Source organism: Bicyclus anynana, chromosome 5 (assembly GCF_947172395.1).
Source record: "Bicyclus anynana chromosome 5, ilBicAnyn1.1, whole genome shotgun sequence".
In the NCBI taxonomy this organism is placed as follows: domain Eukaryota; kingdom Metazoa; phylum Arthropoda; class Insecta; order Lepidoptera; family Nymphalidae; genus Bicyclus; species Bicyclus anynana.
Genome location: NC_069087.1, coordinates 10,551,931 through 10,577,354, shown reverse-complemented (window position 1 = coordinate 10,577,354; position 25,424 = coordinate 10,551,931). Strand labels below are relative to the sequence as shown.

The window sequence follows — 25,424 nt, the reverse complement described above, 5'->3', positions numbered from 1 at the left end:
TTTCTAAATTATTTTGAATTTATATTTTTTAGGGGGACAACTCAATAATTAAGGCGATTTTAGGGGTTTTTGACACCAACTTTAGGGATAAATATTTTGGAGAGTTGGTAACACTGATTAACAGGTTGGTAATCTGTCACTGTCAGGTTGTCAATTTAAAATGTATTTTGATTTTGTGAATTTCAGTGAATTTGTAAATAACATTTTTGTAAAGCACAGAGTTAGTTACACGTGTTTTTTAAGTTGAAAAGTGTTATAATAAGGTTTATGCTGTTTCAAAATGAATTATGAGTGGTTTGAGTTGCTTGGGCGGCCTAAATACGTAGTTGCGCCGATGGTCGACGCTAGTGAACTAGCCTGGAGGTTATTATGTAGGAGACATGGGGCCTCTTTGTGTTACACTCCAATGTTACACAGTACTGTTTTTACAAAAGATCCGAAATATAGAAAGGAAAACTTTACTACTTGTAATGAAGATCGTCCATTGATTGTTCAGGTTTGTTTCTTGAATACTCTTTATGTAATGCTAGACCATAGGATTGCAACTGTTTATAATTATTTTTTTACATTTTAAGTTCTGTGGTAATAATCCTGAAACAATGGCAGCTGCTGCAAAATATGTAGAAAAAGATTGTGATGCTATTGATATAAACCTTGGATGTCCTCAATCAATAGCCAAGCGTGGCCGATATGGATCATTTCTTCAAGATGATTGGGAACTTTTGAGAAAAATGAGTAAGTTTTTACCTGTGAAGTTCAGTTTAAATTGCAGTAATTAACAGTTTTTAAGTATTAACTTGTAGCCAAACAAACTAAAAAAGTTTTATTCTTTAACAAATGTATTTTTTAGTTGAACTAAGCAATACTTGTAATTGTTAGTGAAGAAATTCAGTGTTTGCAGTATTATGTAAGCGATGACAGTGCAGCAACTGAGCTCAGGTTTGCTAATTGGCATAGTTTTAATGTCCCACTTGAGGTCAGCGTACAACCTCTCTACATCTTTTTTCTTCTTCTTTCACAGATATATATAGAAAAGACCAAAGGGTTTTATTATTTCATCTAGAAAAAAAGCAAAATACTTTACCTTGCAAAGTGAGCAGTGATAAGCAATCTCTGTTTCATACAAAATTTAATTAATTTTTTATTAAATACTTATTTCAGTTACTGAAATGTCTCAGGCAGTGTCAGTGCCTATAACATGCAAGGTTAGAATTTTTGAATGCATAGAAAAATCTGTGAAGTATGCATTAATGTTACAAGAATCGGGTTGCAAGTTATTGACAGTTCATGGAAGAACAAGAGAACAGAAAGGACCATTGACAGGTATAGCACGTTGGCAGCACATTAAAGCTATTAGGTTTGTTTCCAGTAATTATAAATTAAAAAACAAACATTCCAGAGCTCAGCATATTTCATACAGCTTCATTTTGTTAACACATCATGTACTTTTTTATAATCTGCAATCAGATATAGCATTCCTAATAGGAGAGCTGCCATGCTGATCTAATGCAGGTTAGTGAGGCTGTTTTTAGTAAAAATAGTAAAAAAGATGTAAACAGAGACTGAAGAATTTTAGGCAGATAGAGTGCACGGAACACGGCAGGGATGCAGCCATTCCAAAAACAAATACATTCACAAGTCAGTACAACATAAAGCGTCTCATCAGTAATTTTCAATACTATTCAAGAAAAGTGGGGTCTTATGCTTTTAAAACTGTTCACAAATACTAAAAAAATAAGATGGAGCACTTTTTTATAGGTTATTATTCTGAAATATTATTGATTAATTATTAGTTTATTATGATATCAATTTATATAATTGTTGTTAGTGATAAATCTTGATATACAAATTATAAAAAAAGTTTGTATATGCAGATGTCAAGGAGATGGGTGACATTTGTTTTTTTTATGGGTTTCACCGGCCTCACTGAGCAGCTTGTATAGACTCCTCCTGTATCATTATTTATTCTGTGTTGTATAGTAACATTATTTTTTTAGGGAAGCTGTATCTATACCAATGTTTGCAAATGGCAATATCCAATGCTTGGAAGATGTCCACAGGTGTTTAGATTATACTAAAGTTGATGGTGTAATGAGTGCAGAGGGTAATCTTACAAACCCAGCCATTTTTGAAGGAATTAATGCTGTCACATGGGAGGTAGCTTTGGAATATCTTGGTCTTGTGAAGAAATATCCTTGTCCATCATCCTATACACGAGGTCATCTGTTTAAGATATTCCACAAAATGTGAGTCTTGTAACTATAATAATAATCAAAGCATATATTCATAGTAAATTTTTGCAAATGAAGAGAAAATCTCACATGTTCTCAAGCATCTCAAGACATCAAAAATTCTAATATTATGTATAGTGTAATAGATACATGACTGTTAACAAAGATTGACCAATATCTTAACAATCATCCCATGGATTCACTGTGTGGGTGCCGGGTCCATTGTGTGGCAGAGAGAAAAACTCTGAGCAGAGTCCTGGCAGCAGACTTGTGACCAATAGACGCAGGGTTTAGAAATTCCTTGACAGTCAATTAACACTCCCCTTCTCCATACAGGTTAACCACATAGGCGTTTTAAGTTAGTTCATTTGTTAGGCCATATTTATTCACTTTTATATTATGGTCCATTGGAATGTTAGTCTCCCACGAAGTCATGAATTGATGAAGTCTACACGATATAGTATGTTGTTCATTTCTCAATCAAAGTCAATCTGGAATATGTATGTACATTCAGGTGGCATTGTAGACATTCAAAGACATACAGGTTGTGTTACAGCTTATGAAAAAACCTGTAGAAGATTGAGTAATTAATCTTAATAAAGTTGAAACTTAGGACCTGTACACACCACGTTTTTTAAACGCGCCGTCGACGCCCGTTTAGCAATTCTGTCGCGATACGCACGCGAATCAGACGTAGCCTGTATACCTTTGCACACCTGTATAAATTCAAACACGCATTTCTACGTCAATACAAACGACAAAATACTGCTCCGTAGGATAAAAGCGCGCCGTCGGTCAACGTACGTTTCCAAAACGCGCGTCAACGCGCGTTTAAAAACGTGGTGTGCACAGACCTTTAATCTAATGAATTTCAGTTACATTTTTGTAACTTAGCTAACTTCATTAATATAATGATTAAACTGGTTTCAGATTTACATTTGAATGTAATAATGATGTAAGGCAGTTGTTAGCCACAGCCCAATGTTTGGATGACTTTCAACAAGTCTGCATTAAAATAAGGTTAAAATATTTACCTTACCACCAGGGAGAGATGACATTTGACAATAACGAAGGGATAACAAGAATTGGATGTAATTTAATATTACCACCATGGTTGTGTCAACCATATGTTCGGATATCACCAGAAGAACACACACAGAAAATGGAAAATTTATGTAAAATTCAAGTAGGTAAATACATTATGAAATAAAATATACCAAATAAGATTATATATTAATATATTTAATAAATATGTATGAATATTTTTTATTATAAATTCAAGATTTTTCTAGACATATAATTATATATATAAATAATTATTTTCAGTTTTAAAATAAAGTTAAAGTATAAAGCTAAGACCAATCCTTAGCTTCAGAATTATAAGCTATCTCTTTTGTGCTGGCTACAGACCTTTAGTTTTTAACTGTACAGTTTTATCTAATCAACATTTCAATTAATAATGAATTAATCAAGTACAGTTTTCAGCTTTGCCTACACACAGACATTTTAACTGAAAAGTTTGTTTGTACAGTTAAAACTGTAGGTCTGTAGTTCATACTAGATCTTCTCAATGAGATGGAATAGTCAGATCGTTTGGTTTTGAGGATCCCGAATTTACGTCTGTAAAAAAAACGGAACTTTAATTTATTATCATGTTTAAGGACAATCATGACACTAAAAGAAGTCTTGAAGATTTGGATGGAAATGTAATATCGAGGAAAAAAATGAAGAAAATGCGGAGGAAAGAGAGAAGGCCGCTGAAACCAGAGGCTGAGCAAGCTAGCAGGACTGGCGAAATATGCTTCAGTGAAACTTGCCCTAACCCTTTGGTAAACAATTTATTATCTGCTAATCTTCTTTATCCTTATTATAATATTATTTCACTATACGATTGTTGTGATAGCCCAGTGGATATGACCTGCCTCCAATTCCGGAGGGTGTGGGTTCGAATCCAGTCCAGGGCATGCACCTCCAACTTTTCAGTTGTGTGCATTTTAAGAAATTAAATATCACGTGTCTCAAACGGTGAAGGAAAACATCGTGAGGAAACCTGCACGCCAGAGAATTTCTTAAATCTCTGCGTGTGTGAAGTCTGCAGCGTGGTGGACTATTGGCCTAACTCCTCTCATTCTGAGAGAAGACTCGAGCTCAGCAGTGAGCCGTATGTGGGTTGATAACGACGACGTAATCAACCCACATACGGCTCACTGCTGAGCTCGAAGTAAACAATCGTATTGTTTACTTTTGTAGTTTGTAAAATGGTGGTAAACAAAAAAAATAAACCTTGGCTTGTTTGTTGTAGGCTCTTATCGGACCGAAGCGCTTGGAACCACCGTAACTTTAATTTTAAGTTTTCGATCCTAATTACCAATAATAAATCATGACATACATAACTTCACGTTTCAAAAGTGCTTGTAAAGTAGGCCTGATTGTAATAAATGAATTTCGACTTTGAATGTTGCTTAATTCAAATTCAGAATTAATCGAATACTACGTCGTAAATACGCATTTACCCTTGCCCCGCTGGATTAAGCTTTTGTTTACTGCACAACCACACGCCTCGTGTTCAGAGCGGACTCGAAGTTGGCGCCATAAACTACCCCATTACAACCAGGGGATAAAAGTTTGTAATTCTGTTATATTTATTGGTAAGGATTAGTGTTATGTATTTCGAGCATAACTATTTGTATGAGAACATACTCAGAGGCACTATTATCCGCCCACTTTAATCTACTGGCGTCATAATAAAGAGGGCGGATAATTGTGCCTCTGAGTACCTATATAATGTGTCCAAAATGATTATAATTATTTTTATATTATATATACAAAACTAATTCCCGATGTCCTTTCATTTAAAGAATGTATTCAATATTTTTTGCAGGGTGGCAAATGTGAATATCGGCTATGCAAGAAATGTTGTAAAAATAAATGTTTTGAGGAAAACTTGGACTGCAAGGGACATAGAATACTTGTTCACACCAGACGGGAAATGGCGAAAAAGTTTTCACTCCAAAAAGAGGTACAGTGTCTCTCGTAGATACCCAATTAAATATTTAATACCTCAAAACTGTAAAAATGAAACTGTTAATACAATGCTATTTTTATAATATATGTTTGAGAAATTAAAAGCGTTATTTTATTTTAAAGAATATTAATATAAACTAAAAATAACCCAAAGAGGGTGATCGGTTCAATCTTGCCTTAATGTTCTAATTAGATCTAATTAATAAATATTTGAAGTAAAATATGTTTAATATAAGTATTCATTGCAATTTAAATTTTTGCGCCATTTTCGATAGCAGTAGAAAAGCAGCAGAAAGGGTGACATGGATATCGATGCGCGCGCAATTCCACATCTACCCTACTTATTTGTTTGACGTCGTCAGTGGTTAAGGTTACGACTAAGTTATTGTGAAATATTCATTTATTAAATGCACAAATGCTGTACAACACTCCAAGTTCAGAGGTCCCGAAGACGATTAAATGGATTGCAACTTCCTTTAAACTATTGGCAAGTTATCGGATGGGTTGTCTTTTTGATAACAGCGTCATTTAACTTAGTAGTGTTAATTCAGATACAATTTTACGAGTTGAAACTGGTGTCGATCATAGTTTATGTTGTTTTGTATGCGTTTCATATAATTTCGCATCTCGCTGCGTTACTGTTGGATCCGGGAGAAGCGGATTTACGGAAGCAGGAAGCGAGCACTGTCCCAGAGTTTGACCGTACAATTCACGCCCACGTAATAGAAAATGGGAGATGTCATTTGTGTAATATAAACACCAGTTCTAGGAAGACTAAACACTGCGGCATATGCAACAAATGTGTAGACGGCTTCGATCATCACTGCAAGTGGTTGAACAATTGTGTCGGTCAGCGCAACTACACCGCCTTCATTCTGTGTGTCATTTCAGCGTTATTGATATCGTTGTTTACATCAGTTTTGTGTGTAACAGATATTGTATTGTTTTTTAAAAATCCAGATCAGCTAAGTTTGATGACGCAACAATTTGTAAATTGTACACAAGTAGCGAATGTAAGTTGCGACACTCAATATTGTGCACGTTCGATATCGTTTGTAACATTCCTGTTTGTATTGTGCGTTTCTGGTTTAGCTATTGCGTGTGCTTTGTTACATTTGATATGTTTTCATGTTTACTTGTCTGTCCTGGGCGTCTCTACCTACGAATACATAATAAAAAATCCCCAAACGACTTCAATAAATTTTCGGTGCTGTAGAAAAAAAATTAGACAGCTCTACCTAATTAATGGGCATAAAACAAAAACCAACGAGATTCCTATGGAAAAAGCGGTTTATAACCAGAATACATCGCAAAGTGAATCTAACGTTCAAAGTTTCTTAAGTGACTTAATTAATGACGAAATTAATAAGGCTAAAAAAATTTTCTTGTACGATAATAATAAAATTCACCCAAGTAATGAAGACGGAATAAGTTAGCAATTTTTATAAATTGGGAATTTTGAACATCTGAGAAATGTACGTACCTATGCTTTTTGGTCAAATCTTTTAGTTAGAAGGTAGAACAGAAAATATGTTAGTTTGATAGGTACATAATATATTTATCAATAAGTATAATGTAGGTATATTGTTATCTGTTTTAATGTTTGTATAAATTTAGCTTTGTTCAACTGCCGAGTGCCTTAATTGTTATACTTTTATTTAATATTTCGATAGATTTTTGTTCTTTTGTAATTTATATATCTGAGCAATTATGTACTAACCAAAATACAAAAGTTACCGTACGTACGTACCTACCTACTTGTTATATTTTTCTAAATAAATTGTTGAAAATCGTAACGATATTTTTTTTCAATTAATTATGTTGAAATAAAATGTCATACATAAGTACCTGTGATGTGGCAGAAAATAGTAGATAGTCCGACCCATTTAGAGGTACCTACATACCTACATACCTTAAAAACGATAAACTGCATTGTCCTAACATGTAGGTACTGTACCTACTTTCATATTTATTTTTAAATGCATTTGTTTGGTCATTGCATTACTGCTTTAGGCTTTTCTTCTATGAATTTACTAGCGGACGTCCGCGACTTTGTCCGCGTGGAATTCAGTTTTTCACAAATCCCGCGAGAACCATAGATTTTTCCGGGATGAAAAGTAGCCTATGTGTTAATCCAGAGTAAAAACTATTTACAAATCGCTTCAGCCAAATCGCTTCAGTAGTAGCGGCGTTAAAAACTAAAAAGTAACTATCATCCAAACATACTTTCGCGTTTATAATATTAGTAGGATAATCATTAACTGTAGGTACTTACTAAAAGAGAGACCCAAGATGGTCAGTCGACTGCAGCTCTTTTGATAATAATTGTGCACCGGGCACTGCGCTTGCAATTTAGCCTACTGACAATGACAACTTCCAGGAGCTTTACAGGTCTAATACAGTCTACATTAGCAGTGGGTCTATCTAGATTTATATATGAACCACAGGTAATCTATAAACTTAAAATAAACTAGCGGACGCCCGCGACTTCGTCCGCGTGGAAATCAATGTAAACTTTCAAACCCTATTTCACCACGTTAGGGTTGAATTTTAAATATTTTTGAATTACATTATATTTCGTATTTTTCTTTATGATTTATGAACAAATTTTTTAAACTGTAAATCTAAAATGAAGGACTTTCCATACAAACTTTCAACCCCTTTTCACCTCCCTTCTCATTTTATTTTCGCAATAAAAATTATCCTATAACCTTCTCCGTATTATGGTCTTAAACCGTGCCAAGTTTCATTTCAATTCACTTACCTTGTAGTTTCAGCGTGACGCCCGATTAACAAAAAACTGGGACAGACAGGCAGATAAAAAAAATATTTTTAACTTCAGTATCGATTTTAAAATGCCCCCAACAAACATTTTCAAAATATCTTCAATGTATAGATTCTATATGGCACTGGCGTCCTTTACGCCACGCTAACGTTTGTTGTTACAAATGTTATACCTAAGTAAAATCTCAAATTGCGAATAAATGTTTAGAATTCGACCAGTTTTATTATAAGTATAGATAGATCTGTAGAGAGGTCAATTCTGTACGTGTAATATATTTTCAAAATAACTACAAGGGGGTGATTAGTGATCGATAATGATGCCCAAAATGCAATCAGTAAAATTTTTGTCAGTGTCTTCGTTAGAGAAACAAAAACTACTCGACGGATTTTAACGAAACTAGGTACAATTATTCTTCATACTCCTTATATCCGGGCAGGGTATAGTGTACTTTACATGACGCTACGATCAATAGGAGCAGAGCAGTGAAGGGAAATGATGGGAAAACGGCAGAAGTTACTCCATTTTTACAGCGATACTACTGTAAGGGCTGGTCTAAGGGCGGACGAAGGCGCGGGCTAGTAAATGATAAAACTTTCAAGGTAATCCAATTTATTTAACATTACTAATACATTTTACTTCGTCGACTTAAGATAACAAAATAATATATTGACATTTTTTATAGCTGACGTAAATCTTTTACAACTGGTTTCCTATTTCTGCACATATATATTTGACAATAGACATATTTATAGTATGCACCAAACTTCGAGTCCGCTGTGAACACGAGGCGAATGGCTGCGCTTTATACGAAAGTATCCCAGATGGTTACAAAAGCTGTGGCGTGTTGCAATATAAGACCGAACTATTAGTTTGGCTACTTACTTTTTCTATCAGAAACAGGTTCACGTACCAAATAGGCTTAAAGTGTATTTATTAGATTTTGAAATAAAATGAAAGAATCTGATAACCAACATATTACACAATGTCTATTTTTAGACTTTATTTTGTCAGGTCTATTCAGTATTCATAATAATCAATTTTGAACAAGTCACTTCTATGACACACACCACCACAACCTATCTCGAGGAGAGAATGGCAAATATTGACCAATAGCGATAGAGTCCAAAGTATTGCATATTGCAAAATATTTGTCGCTTGTTGGTGCCACTGTGATATGTCGTTGATTCATGCTAGTATTTTTCAGGTACGTCGCCTGTATGACGTTCATAATACGTACTATTGTCGTGAATCGCGGCAAACTTTTAGGAGTGAAACAAACTGTCTCCCGCACCATCCTTACATGAAACGAACTGTAGGTCTGCATGCGAGCGCCGGTCTGAAGTTGGTGCAAATTAATGTGCATTGCACAGCAATGTTAGTGCAGCAAGTTACATATGACAGAAATGTGTATTGCATAGCTGTGCAAGTAATCGAAAACAAAGACTTACGAGGTAAAATGTAATTTAACAAAAAACAAACACCTTAAACAACATAGTTTTTTAAATAACCTGGTATTAAAACAAAAACATATACAAAATAATAATTTTTTAATGTGAATGCTATAATACTAAATTTGCAATTTTAGTCAAGTCTTTTGATATAAAATGTTTTTACACTAAAATAACATATTGAAAGTAAAGAAATGCATGTATTAGTGTTGAGTTAGTTACAGACTGTTCGATTGTATGCAGTTTTGTTGTCTTTTTTTTACATTTTACAATAAATTTACTAAATACGACCAAATGCTGTAAAATCCAAATTAATCAAAATGTCTGTACAAAGGAGTACTATACTAATTAATAGAAGAATAAATGTAGGGACTAAGATTTTTAAAGTTTTTACTTTTTCTTGCCCACTATACAGTTCAAGTAAATTAAATATTATGAAATATATAAGTAGTTTAATTTTTTTATAAAAGCAGTCAATAAATAATTTCTTTTTCTATATATTTTATGATAGAATATTTTAATTATTTAGCGGTATTTAACATTTGAATGCTTTTATAAAAACAAATATTTAGTAATTTTATAAAACAATCCAAACAATATATTTTTGGTTTCTTATACATTAATACCACACCCTAAAAATTTTTCCTGGGTCATTGATATTGAACTGACTTATTAAATGTATAGCCTTTACCCTAATCACGTCTACGGCGACGGTTATTTTCCTCCTGAAAAATAAAAGAAAACATTATAGCTATAACATTAGAGCAATTTAGATTGGTCCCTAAAATAAAGGTCAGTCAAAGGTCTTATGGTGAAAAGCTTCTACCAACACCTTATGAAGCTTTCGCTTATCGGATCAAGGGTCAAATACAGAAGGCAGTTATTTTTGAGATGACATGTATTGTGAGGAGGTTCTTCACTTTGGAGCCCTGACCACCAGTTGCTTGGGTAATCAAATGTCCCGCAGCGGGAGGGTTAATTTTTTTTAAAAATTTTTTGTAGTGTTTTATTAACATGGTTAAAAATTAAAAAAAAGGACAAATAAATAAATGAGAGTGATAATACAGACGCAAACAGAAAAATGAGAGTTGACTCGTCAATCCTGGCCTCTATTTATGATGCAGTAGGCATAAGCTGATAATGAAGCAAATATATATTCTACAACTTACTTTTTGCGTTAAGATAATAAGGAGTCTGCGGAACATTCCAACAAAATCAATGAACAATTCCAAGGCATGTTGTACGAAGTCCTTGTTGCCCATCCTGCGCTTCTCAATGATAAGTTGTGTGTCAAACAATACAAAACCACACATGACCATCAAACCAAGGTAAATATGAACCTGAAATGGAACTAATGTTTAATGTCTATATTTATCGCAACATTTTGTTTTGTATGGAAAAGTCAGCTATAGTAGGACACAATTTTTATGATGTCTAAAAATAAGCCGCTGGTGTCACTACACACAAGACATCAAATACTCTAAAATGAAGATGCGTGAGGAGACTTCTGGAGGGCGGGAGGTGCGCGGGGTGATGTCCTGCCGACGCACGCCTGCTTACCGATCAAACCTAAAATCTTATATTGTGCAGCTGTTCGAAAACATCATGAGGATTGCATCAGACTATACCAACTAGAGAGCCGTGATAGTCCCGTGAATTACCTTTACCTCCAATTTCGGAAGGCGAAGGTTTGTATCCGGTCCGGGGCACCTCCAACTTTTCAGTTGTGTGCGTTTTAAGAAATTAAATATCACGTGTCTCAAATGGTGAAGGAAAAGCATCATGAGGAAACCGGCATACCTGAGAATTTTCTTAATTTTCTATGTGTGTGAAGTCTGGCAATCCGCATTACATAAACCATTTCATTGTGAGAGAAGATTTGTGCTCAGCAGTGAGCCGAATATGGGTTGATAATAATACCAACTGTATGCAGTCTCACTTGTTTGTAGAAACAAAGTAAGTACATTTATTTGTTTATTTTAGGCTACAGCATTTAGTATCAGAATACCAATATGCTACGGAGAATATGTAGCTACACATAGTCACGTGTGTCTTCTGTCATCAGTTGATTTTGCTTAAGACTCCTTTAATAATAATTACCTACCATACTTAATTGAAAAATGTCTTGTCATGCTAGTAAAACATTTGAAATGTAAATGTAAAAGATGACTCACCTGGCTAAGAATGAATGATTGCATGAATAGATTAGCCAACGTCATAAGTGACATGGAAGCAATCAATGTCATTAGAGGTCCACCCAAGAATAGCCAGCTGCCTCGCTCACCCAACATGGCAGCAATTGAGAAACAAACAAACACCAAAGTGGTGCCTAACAGAGCTGTGACAATTATAGCCGGATCAATAATGCTGACATATTCCAATAATGGCCCCAATCCCATTCCTGAAAAACAAAGTTATTCAAACTTAATTTTTCTATAATAATAAAATTTATAAAATATTTGTGTGATTTAAGCTCTTATAAACTATGAGTAAGTTTATGTTTCCATTTCATACATCATATAGTGTAAAAGTCTTTATTGCTTCTTACAAAAGTCTCAAATAGAATGTGGTCTCTAAGTTTGCTTCTTATAAATTGCTAAAGCAATATAAATAAAAATGAAGTATCTGTGATTCCAAGACAACTGAGTTTTCTCAAGTGCTTATAGTTATTTACGTGATACTAAGACACAAACAATATTTTAAAAATATATCTGTTTCTTTGCCAAGAGCAAGATTTAGAAGAGAATACTTTTTTCCTGAAAACATCCATGGTTCCCATGGTATTTGTGATAAATTGTATTTCAAATAGATGAACAGGCCATAGGTGTCTGCTTGTAAACAAAAAAACTCAAAATTTTACCTGTTGTTAAACCAAATCCCAAAAGGTAGCCAAGTCTCAATTTAGTATTCTTGCCATTATCAGGTGTAGCGATAAGCATCAACATGAGAGCTGCACCAGCAATTGCCGATAGTATGCCAGCTTGGAACCTTGTGTACATGTCCACATACACTCCAGCTGATGCAGCTCCACAGGTCATCATTAGAGTACCATAAACATTTTTCAGATGTTGGCGTACTGGCGATTCCCTAAAAATGGAAAGATGGATTACAGAATATTTTAAGAAATAATCATCATCTCTCTCTTATCACAAAATATCAAAAACCCCTTTACATAGAGCACTGAAATTTGTCAGGCAGGTAATTCATAGTTAGTAGACATCTGCTAGATACAGTTTGCTAGACTTAGTCTACTAGTTTTTGTGACATGGCTGAATTAAGAATATATTCTAATACAAACTCTCAGGTGTCCCTAGGGGACATTTTTTTTTGTATTTTAACAGTCAACAGTTTTTATTTTATGTTTTAATAGTGTGAATTGGATGTAGAAATAACATGGAACAATTAGATATACTTATTATATTTTGAATAACATTTTATAAACAATCAAAATTAAAAATAATAAATTATGAAATGACATGCATTTTCTACCTTCATTTCTAATTTATTTGTTGTTAAACAGTACATAAATCACACATGGCAATAAACAGTGCCAGAAATGCATTCTACAGTACATCAGCTGCTGTGATTAGAAATTTCAAAGTGAAACATTTTGTGGAAGCTAATTTTGTTGAATTCAGTTGAATGTTAATCACATCACAATGAAACCAATGATCATAGTTATAATATTATACACATTTTGATATCCCTATTCTTCTTTAATATCAGATAGCACTAAAACCCCTTTAAATTGAACCTTAAATAAGACAAACATGAATCAGTTTTTATATTATGTTCATATGTTGCATCATAATCTATTTACTATTTAAATTGCTTGTGAAAATAAGTATTAAATCATGATGTAGCATATTTTATGGTGTATTATACTAGTCCAAAGAGCTGGGACTGTACTTTGGACACCTTTTTCAGTACAAGACTTACTTATTTTTATATAAGTATATCTGACGTCATTCGTATTTATTTCACCTTGGGCTTGGGGGTCTTTCGATACACAATCAACCTATCATACTTTGTTGTGATAATTACTACTGCAATAATTGCAATCATATACGAGGCCGCTTTACAACGCAGGCTGATTGGTCGACACTCGAATTTTATTGGCTGAAATTCAATGATGGACGGACAAATACTAATTTGTACAAGAGAATTATTTCTAGAATCTCGTAGAATAAAGATGTAATCTTCATAGCAATTACAATAGATCGCTATTAACTACGCGTTTATTATTAACGTTGCATTGATAATAAATTTGTAAAATATCTCCTGAACACATCTAACTTTTATTTTAAGATTTACTACATCAAAAACTAGGAAATAAAACTTACAGTCGATTTTGGAAACTATTGATGAACGTTTGGATGTTTGGAGTCATTTTGGTGATTCACAATTTACAATATTACTCCTAAATGCAGAAATAACCACTGAAATGCTATCAATACAGAAATGAAATAATCTTTTCCTTCACTATCCTTCTTTGCCTTCTATTTTATTTGATTTTATTTTGAATTGTACACGTCACTGTTTAATAGTCTGTGACAAGTCTGTAAAGTGCTCTATGTTGAAGTGTGAATCATAAATTAAAGAACCTCTCTATCAAGTACAGGCTCAGACCAATTACCTTATGACCTACCTTGCTAGACGTTACTCCTCTGTCAAAAGTTTATGATCACGTTATACAGTGTTTATAATTATTTTACTAATGAACATCGATTCGGATTAATTCTTGACGCTTAAGTCTTTAGTGACAATTTTATATTTCCTTTTTTTTCAGTTAAATTGCATGTTTAACTAACAAACACAGCCCTTCATATTCTAAGAGGAGACTCGTGCTCAACAGTTGGTGAGATTGGGTGCGATACTTGTCCATTGGTAATTGGTCTGAGGTCTGAGCGTTGGAGTCATAGAGTAAAATTCGTCTGAGGTTCGAGTTATAAATTCTTTGGTTTGGAATTTGGAATCTATAGTCATTCGTAGACAATATAGAATTATAACCTCAAATTGACAAGTTGACATTTGACAACACAAACACATGTTTATTTGTCAAATTCAACATGCCAATGCCAACTAAGAACTAAAAAATAAAGTTAAATAATGTTTTAATTCAATTTTGTACGTATTTGTTACAAATAATTTCAAAATGGGAAAAAAAACTAAAGTAGGTAAACAGCGAAAAGATAAATATTATCAACTTGCAAAGGAAACAGGTTAGTTCTCATTTAAATCGTTAATAAATATTTATTTAAGTTCTCTTGATGTTAAAATTATAGGTTCTTAAATAATAATAATGTGATTTTGCTTTAGGTTTTCGTTCTCGAGCTGCATTTAAGCTAATTCAATTAAATCGGAAGTTTGGTTTTCTTCAAAAGTCGCGAGTATGTATCGATCTGTGTGCTGCTCCCGGTGGCTGGATGCAGGTGGCGCATCAGAACATGCCTGTCTCCAGTATAGTCATAGGTGTCGATTTATTTCCCATTAAACAAGTCCCTGGCTGTATTAGTCTTACAGAAGATATCACAACAGAAAAATGCAAAGCTGCGATTAAAAAGGAAATCAAAACATGGAAAGCTGACGTTGTTTTGCATGACGGAGCTCCTAATGTAGGTCTCAACTGGATACATGATGCTTACCAGCAGTCGTGCCTCACGCTGAGTGCAATGAAGTTGGCCTCCAACTTTTTACGAGAAGGAGGATGGTTTGTGACCAAAGTATTCAGATCTAAAGATTATCATGCCTTGTTGTGGATACTTAAGCAGTTCTTTAAAAAAGTTCACGCCACCAAGCCGCAGGCTTCTCGTAATGAGTCGTCAGAAATTTTTGTTGTTTGTCAAGGATACATTGCTCCTGACAGTATAGATCCTAAGCTATTGGATCCAAAACATGTATTTGAAGATTTGGGTATAATAAAGAAGGCACAAAATAGCATCTTGCATCCAGAAAAACAGAAGAAAGCTAAAGCAGAAGGGTATCAAGAAAATGATTACACAACCTTTCACAGCATGTCAGTCTCAGACATTTTGGAAAAAGATGACCATATAGAAGCACTTCAAGGATGTTCTGAGGTAATTTAATGATTATTTTAAACAGTATGGCTTTAATCCATTGTATCTTTGTCCTTGTGATAATTTATACCATTCCATTTACAGATATTAATAGATGACAAGGAAATTTTAAATCACCCTAGAACCACAAGTGAAATTAAGGAGTGCTGTAAAGATATCAAAGTTCTTGGAAGGAAAGATGTAAAAGCTTTACTAAGCTGGCTAAAACATATTAAAGATTGGAAAGCATCACAAACACAAAAGGAGGTAAATATAAAAAAAAATACATAGGCTGGTAATGAATTACTTGTATACATTACTTGTAAACAAGTAATTAATTGATTACTAGCTGCATACATACAGTGTCTAATGTGAGTAAGAACATGTAAGTATTAACTATTTATTAAGAAAGACATGAAAACTTTGAATAAATAAAGGGAAGGAAAAATATGAGGCCACATCACAATGAGTATTTAAACATATTTTTTTGCTACATTTTCAGGAAACTATAGAAAAGAAAGAGACTACAAATGTTGAAGAAACAGGTACAGGGGAGGAAAAGGATGAGATAGAAGCTGAAATAGCAGAACTGCAGGTAAAACATAATAATGTGAATCAATTGTATTTTTATTGGTATATATTAATTGTTAATACACTGTTACAGAACAGCCCATAATCAAAGATTAGTTAAAACTATGTAATAAGTTGTAACATTTATGTTAAAGTTACACTTATAATAAAACATGCAGAACATAAAAACAATTACATTCTCTTTATTAAGCTTTATTTTTATTGTTATGATTTATTAAATATGTAATATACTATAACTGGATGAATGATTTAATAATCTCCTTTAGATTTTATTAGCGTCAGTTTAGTGAGATTGTATCCCTAGTTGTCCTGTTACTCTAAAATATTGATGCAAATAGTAGTAGTGCTATTGTTCATAATAATAATGTTTATTGTGTTTGTTTTGTATGAGCCTGTAGTTTGTTGTATTGGCAGTAATAACACACATTAATACTGACTAAACATTTTTGTTTACCAGGAAGAAGAAAGAAAGCAATCAAAGAGAAAAAGAAAGCAACTTAACAAACAGCGACAAAAATTAGCTGAGAAAATGAATCTTAAAATGGTGCTGAAAGGTGATGATGGCCCTATTATGGAGAGTCATGATATGTTCAGTCTAGCTGATATCAAAAATCGTGAGGTAACAATATTTTAGTATTATGAAAAAAATTTGAAGTAAGTAAGGTGAAGGAAATACATTGTGCAACATTAATTCTCTGCATGTGTGAAGTCTGCCAATCCGCATTGGGCCAACGAGGTGGACTATTTGTGGCCTTACCCCTCATTCTGAGAGACTCGAGCTCAGTAGTGAGCTCAGATATAGGTATACGGTAACTAACCCATTCTGGAAATTGAACCTAGGACCTCTCCAAAGCTTTCTGTTGAAAATCGCAGCACTACCATACAGAGGTTGTCAAAAATTTTTGGAGTGCTTCAATCCTTTATTGTGTACATTTAACTAACTTGTAAAAAATTTGTCTCGACTCTTGAACAATATTTGAGTATTCTTGAGATATAAAATTAGACTTATTTCGGATGACAGTTTAAAATATTTTTTTTCAGCAACTTCAAATGCTTATTGATCAACAACCTGACATTGTGGTGGATGCCAAAGATGATTCTGATGATGAACTTAAAGTAAAAGCCAAGTATGTCAAATACGATGTGGAGGCGTCAAAGTTGGACTCCTCAGGACTTTTCTACAAAGACTCAGATAGTGAATTAGAAATGGAGTCAGATTCAGATAATGAAAATGAAAAAGAATCTTTGGGTATAGAATATTTTATTGACCTTATTTTATCTAATTAATTGAAATATTTAGAATATTTAATAATTTTGATTCTTTCTGTTACTAGCCTTTTCAGATTCAGATAATGAAACTAAAAAAATAGATAAAATAACAAAGTTGAATACATTACGAAATAGCAAGATTAACAAAAGTCAATCTATTCCTAAGAATAATCCTCTACTGACTGACCTAGACAATACTGACCCTGTCTCTAAAAGGTCAATGAAAGCTGAGCTCTGGTTTCAAAAGGACAGCTTTAAAGACATTGATGAGGAAGATGATGAAGGTGTTGATTTGGATAAATTAGCTGAAACATATAGAGAAAAAGGTATTTAGAACAATCTACGATTATTAATTCCAGTCACTAAAATGACAAGTGCAACTGTCACTGAAATGTTACTTTACTAGTATAGTAAAATGACATTTCAGTGACATCAAGATGTTGACATAGTAATCTTTAAGTGACAGTGGAAGACTGCCACCACTGGTGTGCATTTCAAAGATATAAATATGTACTACCTACCCTCATTCTTTCATTAACACTCATTAAGAACCTGTAGGAATTTCCCATTATATGCAATTTATCTATAATGCTTACTATTGAGCATGCAACTGCTTACCACCATACCAAACTTAAATAAATATTTATATTTATAAAAGCAAAAGGTTGAAATTTGGCTAGGAGATAGTTTATAATAAGTAGACATGCGATAAGAACGGATTTTGCGACGGCCAGATTAAGTATAAGAAAGCAAAAAGTCGTGGGCGTTCGCTAGTAAAAATATAAAGCTCAAATCTCACCAAGCAGAAAACTTTAAAACCTGCAGTATGTAAATACAGGAGGTTTTAGAGCAACATAATGCTACTTTTTATCCCGGAAAAATCCATGGTTCCCGCGGTGTTTGTGAAAAACTGATTTTCATGCGTACGAAATAGTGGGCGTCCGCTAGTTAACTATGAATTTATAATGGCTTCTATTTAAATTTGAGAATTGACAATTTCTCTTAGCAGTTGGGACAAGCTATCTACAGAATGTAGATACAGGTATGTAGAAGCTATCTACAGTATGTCGATGCTGTGCCAGGTAACCAAATAAAATAACTTGATATCTATAGACAATAATAAGAAATAGTTTATACTCCGGACTAGAATGACGCCTGGGAAGAGTCTTTTAACCTTCCCAGTTAGCATGTAAGTTTTAATACCTATTTGTAATATTAATTATTATTATTTTATTTCAATATGTAATCTGTATACTGGGTGCTTTTACCTTTAATAAAAAAAATATTATTATTATACTAATATTATAATAAGTTTTTGATGTTGTATGGTAATCTCTGGATCTACGAAAATTGTTTTACCACTAGAAAGCCAAATTTGTGAGTGTATTTCATCTCTGTATTCTCACCGGCACGGGATCTATGGGCTAGTCATAAATAATTTTAGCAATTTTATTTTAGGCAAGAAAGTTAAAGATCTGCCCTCAGAAGATTCTGCAACAAAAACTACTGTAAAGAGAAAACTTGATGATACAGAGAGTTCTGACGATGACACTGACAGTGATTATGATGTTGAAGACAATGTATCACCCGCTGCAAACAAATCAGGAGCAAAGACAAACAATAAGGATGGATTTGAAGTTGTTGCCCAAGATCCAGGTAATCATTTGTAATTTTTATTATTTGTGTATGTATTCATACTATAATAATCAATACCACAAAGTAACCAGAGTCTTTACAAGCAACATATTGAAGCCGGCGAAAACCATTAGAAAAAAACAAAGTCACTTGTCTCCTTGACAAACGCATATACAAACTTTTTTTTTTAAATTAATAGAATAATCAATCATCATTAACATCATCAATTCGCAATTAGCCAACGTGGTGGACTAAGGCCTAACGCCTCTCGTTCTAAGAGGAGACTTGTGCTCAACAATGAGCACAAGATGGGTTGTCAATGATGATGATGAAGATGATGAATTAAATAAAATATAATGTATGGCAATTAAATTAAATAAATAATTGTCGTGCGTTTTAATAGTAAAGCAAAACTAAACTATTTACTTGTATTTAGAACTAAAGAGATTGAAGAAGTCGATAAAGATGGACGCTCAAACGCTGGCCTTGGGCACAATGATAGCAACCTCGAAGAAGTTCAAGCGGGACCTCATTGACGACGGCTGGAATAGATATGCTTTCAATGACAAGAATTTACCCGATTGGTTTGTTGAAGATGAAAAGAAACACATGAAGAAAGAAATCATTGTACCTGAGGTAAGTAATTAACTATAGTCTCCCATTGATTGACACTCCCATGATATGCGGGTGACGGGGAGAAAGACACGTGCGGGAAAGTGAAATCGTGCGCGCGGGGAAGTGAGGTGAGTCAGTCGTGGGTTTTTCATTCATCGCTACACGCCCCCCGGCCCGCGAGGACTATTGTGAGGACGAACGAAGTTGCCAAGCCATAATTAGTAATTACTGATCTTTAAAATTAGATAATTATTTTGACAAATAAATAGTGATAAAATATCTGTGTGTCAAGTGCTTATAGTTATTAACACGATACTTAAACATAATCAAGCTATTTTTATTATTTTTGTCTGTCTGTTTGTTTGTCGGGGCTAATCTATGGAACGGCTGAGCTGATTTTAATGGGACTTTTACTGGAATATTGAAAAGAAATTCTTTATATCCCGTAAAATCAATCCCGTGGGATTTGAGAATAACTGAATTTCACATTGAGAAATTTTTATGCTCAAAATTACTATCTAGACGCGAAAGTTGTAGCTAGTATACGAGGTATTGGTACAACGTTTAAAGATTTATGTTTGACGGCCTCCGTGGCGCAGTGGTATGCGCGGTGGATTTACGAGATGGAGGTCGTGGGTTCGATCCACGGCTGGGCTGATTAAGGTTTTCCTAATTGGTCCAGGTCTGGCGGGAAAGACAAACTGCGTTCTGGTACGATGTCGTGTAGAAACCGAAGGGGTGTGGATTTTTATCCTCCTCTTTAACAAGTTTGCCCGCTTCCATCTTAGGTTGCATCATCACTTACCATCAGGTGATTCTAGTGAAGGGCCAAACTGTATGATATTAAAATAAAACTATATATTATTTATTTATTATTATTCAACATGACAATATTATTTACTCTTGTGGAACCCGATTATAACTACAGGTAGGTATCATGTAATAATAACACCGGTCATAGGTCACTGGGGTGGATAGTGCAAAGATGAAAATTGACGTTGGAACTCCCTCCCCTACCTCCCCCTAACCCCTACCCACTGTTTTGAGTGGGCAGGGGTTAGATTGTGATGTATACGTATCCTATATGTCTACAGTCTATACCCACAGTGTTATTCATTTCATTTAGTTCATATTATGGCAATTGTTTGTAATACAATGGATCCCATTATAGATTCTATTGAATAAAGATGTCTGCTATCCGATACTTGTCACGCTGCTAATAGCAGTCTCGAATTTCTTGTGGACATTGTTTTGCTAATCTTTACGTACTTACTATGTATTGGTTTTTTTTATATTTATTAATGCGAAAGTGATTATTGAGTATGTTTTGTTTAATGCCTAAACCACTAAACCGATTTTTAAAATTCTTTCACCAATAGTAAGCTACATTATCAGCGAGTAACATAAGCTAAATTGTATCCCCGTATTCCAACGGGAACGGGAAGTGCATGTGAAACGGGACGTCCGCTAATCACACTAATATTATAAATGCGAAAGTTTGTGTGTGTGTAAGTGTCTATGTATGTTTGTTCCTCCTATACGCAGCGGCTACTGAAGCGATTTAGCTGAAATTTGGAATGAACTATACTTTAAATTAACACATAGGCTACTTTTCGTCCCGGAAAAATCCATGGTTCCCGAGGGATTTGTGAAAAACTGAAATCCACGCGGACGAAGTCGCGGGCGTCCGCTAGTATGATTATAATTTACAGCTTGTGTTTTTAATTTTTATTTGCAGAAATACACGGAAGAATACAAAAATAGATTACAAGATATAAACGCGAGGCCGATTAAGAAGGTGGTCGAAGCGAAGGCGAGGAAGAAGAAGCGCATGATCAAAAAAATGGAGCGCGCAAAGAAGAAGGTGGAAGCGGTGATGGAGAACGCTGACATGTCGGAACGGGAGAAGTCACAACAAGTGCGACAGTTGTATAAGAAGGCGCAAACTGACGGCAAGAAGAAGATTACATACGTTGTAGCGAAGAAGCACACCACAGCGAAACGTATGAAACGACCGACCGGCGTCAAGGGACAGTACAAGGTGGTCGATCCTCGCATGAAGAAAGATTTACGCGCTCAGAAGGCGAAGGAAAAAACTAAAGGCCGCGGTAAGAAAGCGCAGCGGAATAAAGCAAGGCCTGCTAAAAATAAACGGGCTAAAACTAAATAAGTTTTATTGTACTTGGATGTACTACAAATGTATCAGTTCTAAATGTATGTATCTATAAGATGATTAAATAATTATACTATATTAATTAGTTTCACTTCTTGATAATAGCTTGGTAAATTCGTTCTTAACACTCCCGATGGTCCGCGCGGGCCGGGAGGGGGGGTAGCAATGCCCCGCGCGCACACTTCATACCCTCGCAGTCCTTCCCTCTGCCCCGCGAGCTCGACTTCACACCCGCGAACTTGCCAAGCTACAGGTCACCTCGCTACCAATAGGTATATCAAAAGAATAAAAATTACCATCAAAGAAACAGCAGTATTCATAGCTTAGTCTTCAAATTATAAGACATGATGAACTATGAACCCGTAATGATCTCAAACATACGACAAACCTCTTCCATTTCTAACGAAATGTCGACTGATCGCATGAGAATTATGCCGCAGTTTCATTAGGGGACATTTGTCGCGCGTCTGTCGCTCGACACGAAATTCACATGTCCCGCGCGATGTCGTCTGACGTCTTAAGCGACGTTTACGGGTCGCGCAACATGTCGCTAGTCGATGCTCGAACGAGTCTTAGTCTTATGTCGCGGGACGTTGTCCCACAACTTTAGCAGGGACAAAGCTACGCGAATGTCGAGCGATAAAATCTGCCTAGCGAAAAATGCGCCTTTTTTGATTCTCAAGCATAATTTGTGACTCAAGACAACTGTCTTAAATGGGAATCCTTTCATACAGCGTCTATAAATGCTGTGGTGGTTAGAGTCATATGAGCGAACCTGCAAGTATTATCGAGCGGTGTTACTTGACATTAGCAAAGCTTTATTTTTATATAAGTTCAGGGTCGGTGATATTTGAGTGGCCGTGCGTCACTCGCGCCTAACAGCTAGAGTTCAGGGACATGCACGCTATAAATGATATCATTCGTTTCTCGACCTTGGTATTTTTTTTGCTACGTTTTTACAATACGTTGTCTGCGTACTAAGTGCTTTTGAGGGTATTTATATCTTTGCGGGAATTGATTTTGCTCAAATCTGGAATATTATATGCCTTGTAAGCTTTCGCCATTGTTAGGTTGTAATTTTTCGTCAGTAGGTTGTTTTTTATAACAATACTTGATGGAACAAGCAAATAGCTCCTGGTGGAGTAAGCAAATAGCTCCTGGTGGAGCAAGCAAATAGCTCCTGATTTTAGTATGGTAAACTATCGCCTATTCAGACCAACGCATTATATATGTCGGCGCTGTGACAATGATTATGAAGAGAATACTCTTCTAGTGCGGAGTAATTTCATCAGCACCTTTTCCATCAAACCGAATCACAAATCTTTGTTAGAAACAAGAATTGCGGTAGTACTTCCCGGACTAACTCTGTCTAGTAACTGTAACTAGTCACTGCCAAAAGCTCCTGCTGGCATTTTTACTATCTATTTAAATTAATGGTGCTTGTATGATAATAATCATACTTTGTACATTGCTGCTTCATTAAATAATGGTACAAAAGTACATCGTAGAATAACTTCAATGGATACATATAGATGAGCTTTCTGCTAAATATTGTATCCAGCGTAAATTCTGCGTAATCTAATTAACTTTAAAATATTTTTGTAGTTTTGTTAACGTTTTAGTTTCTGAAATTGTTTCGACAAGAAACATCAGTGATAATTTGAATTAGGAAATCTTGACTGGCGCTACAGTTGTTCGCATACTTTGAAATTGTTTCAATAAATACCTATTTATTTCATAACATTTTCAAGATAATTATGTAAAATAATGCAAATACATGATAATTATTGTAACACGGGTTTTACTCAACGCGTTAAATAATCTATTGAACAGGAAGGTAAACTGTTTATATTATCAATTGCGTCACAATTGCAATTGAAATCGGTGACGTAGGTAGTTTTATCATTACAGAAATAACCAGAGAGCATCAGAAATTTATGATGGTGTGAGGAAATGTGGGAGGCAGGTGGGGGGTCGGGTGGTGGAGGGCCGGCGGGCGGCAGGCGGCAGGTCGGCGCTATATCGAGCGCGCGATCACGGCCAAGGCCGCTCCGTCATCGGCCCGACCCGAGCACAGCCCCCGTTCTCTACCCGCTACCATTTTATATATTATGATATTCAATGTAAATGTTGGGTATATTTCTTATAAGGATCGGTATATTATATACTAAGCCTCTAAGGTCTGTATCCACGGTGTATGGACCAAACACATCAGAATTATTATAACCATAGGCTAGGTACTGGATAGATACTTTGAATTGATTCAAACTATTTAAACCAGTTAATAGATATTATGACTGAGAGGTTGTAGACCATTTTATACGTACTTTAATGTAGTAGGTATACTAAGGCTACGTATCCAAGGTGTATTAAAAATAATGTAGGCCGCTTTGAATTAGATTATATAAAAGTTTTGTAGGTAGTAGGAACAGGTACAATATTACAAGAGCAATATTACAATAATGTGAAATTGCTGTGCACTGAAAATATACCGGCCTACAGAGAATATTTCGTCTGAGTGCTCTTGGCTTATCAGAATAATTGGATTGAGTTCGTATTTGTACCTATGTAATCCTGTCATATGAGAAGTGTGAATGGTATGAGTTCCTTTTTGTTTATTGAGATTTCTTAAATCATCAAAATATGATACTATACTAAAGCCCTACTCAGTGTGCACTGTTAACCAAATTAAAAATGAAGGTAGAAAACACATGTCATTTCATAACTTATTTATTTTTAATTGCATATTGTTTTTTTTCTAAACTGTTATTTAAATTTTATTAGGTATACACATCGTTCTAAACTTGTTAATCAAATTTATTTTCATTAATTTAAGAACAAATTAATTATAATAATTAAATGGTGTGAAATGACTAGCGATTTATACCTACCCTCATTTTTGATTGTTTGTTGGTAAACACATAAACAGTGTTCATCGAGTATGCCTTTAGTACAGTTTCATTCGTACAAGACTTGTAGAGAATCCTATTACTTTTTTACGCCTTGTTTTCAGAGCGGACTCGACGTTTGACGGATATCTACCTACTATAGGTACCAAAGAAATTATTTTAGCGTCATACCTACATCTGTGATAAAGAAAGGTTGACGTAAGTACTTGATTTTGGGTGTTTTAATTTGTAACGGTAAATCTACGATGAACGTGGACAACCATTACACTAGTGTGCAACAATCCTAATGATACCACAAGGTCTTAAAATATAGATATGAATCATCGCAATAATTGGAAACGGTGGCGTAGTTATATCGATGGGTAGGCACTGGGCAGGGGACTGGGTACGGTGACGTCCGAACAGGTAGGCAGGGCGCGGGGTGACCTCGCCCTTGCAAGGTCGCCACTTCAACGCCACGTTTCTCCCCGCTTGGTAATCTTCCAGGCTTTTCTATAGGTACGTATCTATCTAACATCGATATTTCCTCTAGTTATGAGGTAACTCTGCCACTTGTTGATTAACAAGTTTATGCGTTTCATCATCATCTGCCTCTAGGTATACTTAGTTATAATGATACTATACTAACGCCATACTTGATGTGCACTGTTTGCCAGCAAACAAATAAGAAATTAAGTTAGAAAATTTC

The 25,424-nt window shown here is 34.8% G+C and overlaps 4 protein-coding genes across 5 annotated transcripts; 3 read left to right on the top strand and 1 right to left on the bottom strand.

Annotated features, from left to right (window-relative positions):
* The first annotated feature begins 130 nt into the window (after positions 1 to 130).
* Positions 131 to 5,359, top strand: LOC112052932 (tRNA-dihydrouridine(16/17) synthase [NAD(P)(+)]-like). Of its 2 annotated transcripts, none has more exons than XM_052881489.1 (7): positions 131 to 496; positions 576 to 735; positions 1,162 to 1,357; positions 1,998 to 2,246; positions 3,162 to 3,417; positions 3,893 to 4,060; positions 4,534 to 5,093. In XM_052881489.1, the coding sequence occupies exons 1-7, from the start codon at positions 281 to 283 to the stop codon at positions 4,567 to 4,569; spliced, it is 1,281 nt and encodes a 426-aa protein (XP_052737449.1). In that variant the 5' UTR covers positions 131 to 280; the 3' UTR covers positions 4,570 to 5,093. The 2 variants fall into 2 exon arrangements, with proteins under 2 accessions (XP_052737449.1, XP_023947951.2); XM_024092183.2 differs by lacking the exon at positions 4,534 to 5,093 and adding an exon at positions 5,113 to 5,359 and having other exon boundaries at positions 135 to 496.
* A 135-nt stretch (positions 5,360 to 5,494) lies between these two features.
* On the top strand, positions 5,495 to 7,051 carry LOC112052939 (palmitoyltransferase ZDHHC1-like). Its single transcript, XM_024092193.2, has one exon. It carries the CDS (start codon positions 5,663 to 5,665, stop codon positions 6,689 to 6,691), a length of 1,029 nt encoding a protein of 342 aa, XP_023947961.2. The 5' UTR covers positions 5,495 to 5,662; the 3' UTR covers positions 6,692 to 7,051.
* Positions 7,052 to 8,632: 1,581 nt separating this feature from the next.
* On the bottom strand, positions 8,633 to 14,074 carry LOC112052921 (bax inhibitor 1). The gene is made up of 5 exons (XM_024092170.2): positions 13,832 to 14,074; positions 12,349 to 12,575; positions 11,663 to 11,889; positions 10,658 to 10,828; positions 8,633 to 10,213 (listed from the first exon to the last, which is right to left on the bottom strand). Exons 1-5 carry the CDS (start codon positions 13,876 to 13,878, stop codon positions 10,181 to 10,183), a joined length of 705 nt encoding a protein of 234 aa, XP_023947938.1. The 5' UTR covers positions 13,879 to 14,074; the 3' UTR covers positions 8,633 to 10,180.
* Positions 14,075 to 14,536: 462 nt separating this feature from the next.
* LOC112052912 (pre-rRNA 2'-O-ribose RNA methyltransferase FTSJ3) lies at positions 14,537 to 21,905 on the top strand. Its single transcript, XM_024092159.2, has 10 exons — positions 14,537 to 14,710; positions 14,808 to 15,565; positions 15,650 to 15,811; positions 16,047 to 16,139; positions 16,593 to 16,754; positions 17,177 to 17,384; positions 17,470 to 17,730; positions 18,863 to 19,060; positions 19,476 to 19,675; positions 21,393 to 21,905. The coding sequence occupies exons 1-10, from the start codon at positions 14,644 to 14,646 to the stop codon at positions 21,822 to 21,824; spliced, it is 2,541 nt and encodes an 846-aa protein (XP_023947927.2). The 5' UTR covers positions 14,537 to 14,643; the 3' UTR covers positions 21,825 to 21,905.
* Positions 21,906 to 25,424: the final 3,519 nt, after the last annotated feature.

What these genes read in the sequence shown, in the direction of transcription:
- LOC112052912 (XM_024092159.2), top strand. Translation starts at nt 14,644, where the DNA reads ATGGGAAAAAAAACTAAAGTAGGTAAACAGCGAAAAGATAAATATTAT. An exon ending in CTGAAATAGCAGAACTGCAG is followed by an intron (nt 16,140 to 16,592) that starts GTAAAACATAAT and finishes TTTGTTTACCAG; the next exon opens with GAAGAAGAAAGAAAGCAATC. An exon ending in AAGAAATCATTGTACCTGAG is followed by an intron (nt 19,676 to 21,392) that starts GTAAGTAATTAA and finishes TTTTATTTGCAG; the next exon opens with AAATACACGGAAGAATACAA.
- LOC112052921 (XM_024092170.2), bottom strand. Translation starts at nt 13,878, where the DNA reads ATGACTCCAAACATCCAAACGTTCATCAATAGTTTCCAAAATCGACT. An exon ending in AATAGTTTCCAAAATCGACT is followed by an intron (nt 12,576 to 13,831) that starts GTAAGTTTTATT and finishes TTCCATTTTTAG; the next exon opens with GGAATCGCCAGTACGCCAAC. An exon ending in GGGATTTGGTTTAACAACAG is followed by an intron (nt 11,890 to 12,348) that starts GTAAAATTTTGA and finishes TTTGTTTTTCAG; the next exon opens with GAATGGGATTGGGGCCATTA.
- LOC112052939 (XM_024092193.2), top strand. Translation starts at nt 5,663, where the DNA reads ATGCACAAATGCTGTACAACACTCCAAGTTCAGAGGTCCCGAAGACGA.
- LOC112052932 (XM_024092183.2), top strand. Translation starts at nt 281, where the DNA reads ATGAATTATGAGTGGTTTGAGTTGCTTGGGCGGCCTAAATACGTAGTT. An exon ending in GGAACTTTTGAGAAAAATGA is followed by an intron (nt 736 to 1,161) that starts GTAAGTTTTTAC and finishes TACTTATTTCAG; the next exon opens with TTACTGAAATGTCTCAGGCA. An exon ending in CAGCACATTAAAGCTATTAG is followed by an intron (nt 1,358 to 1,997) that starts GTTTGTTTCCAG and finishes TTATTTTTTTAG; the next exon opens with GGAAGCTGTATCTATACCAA.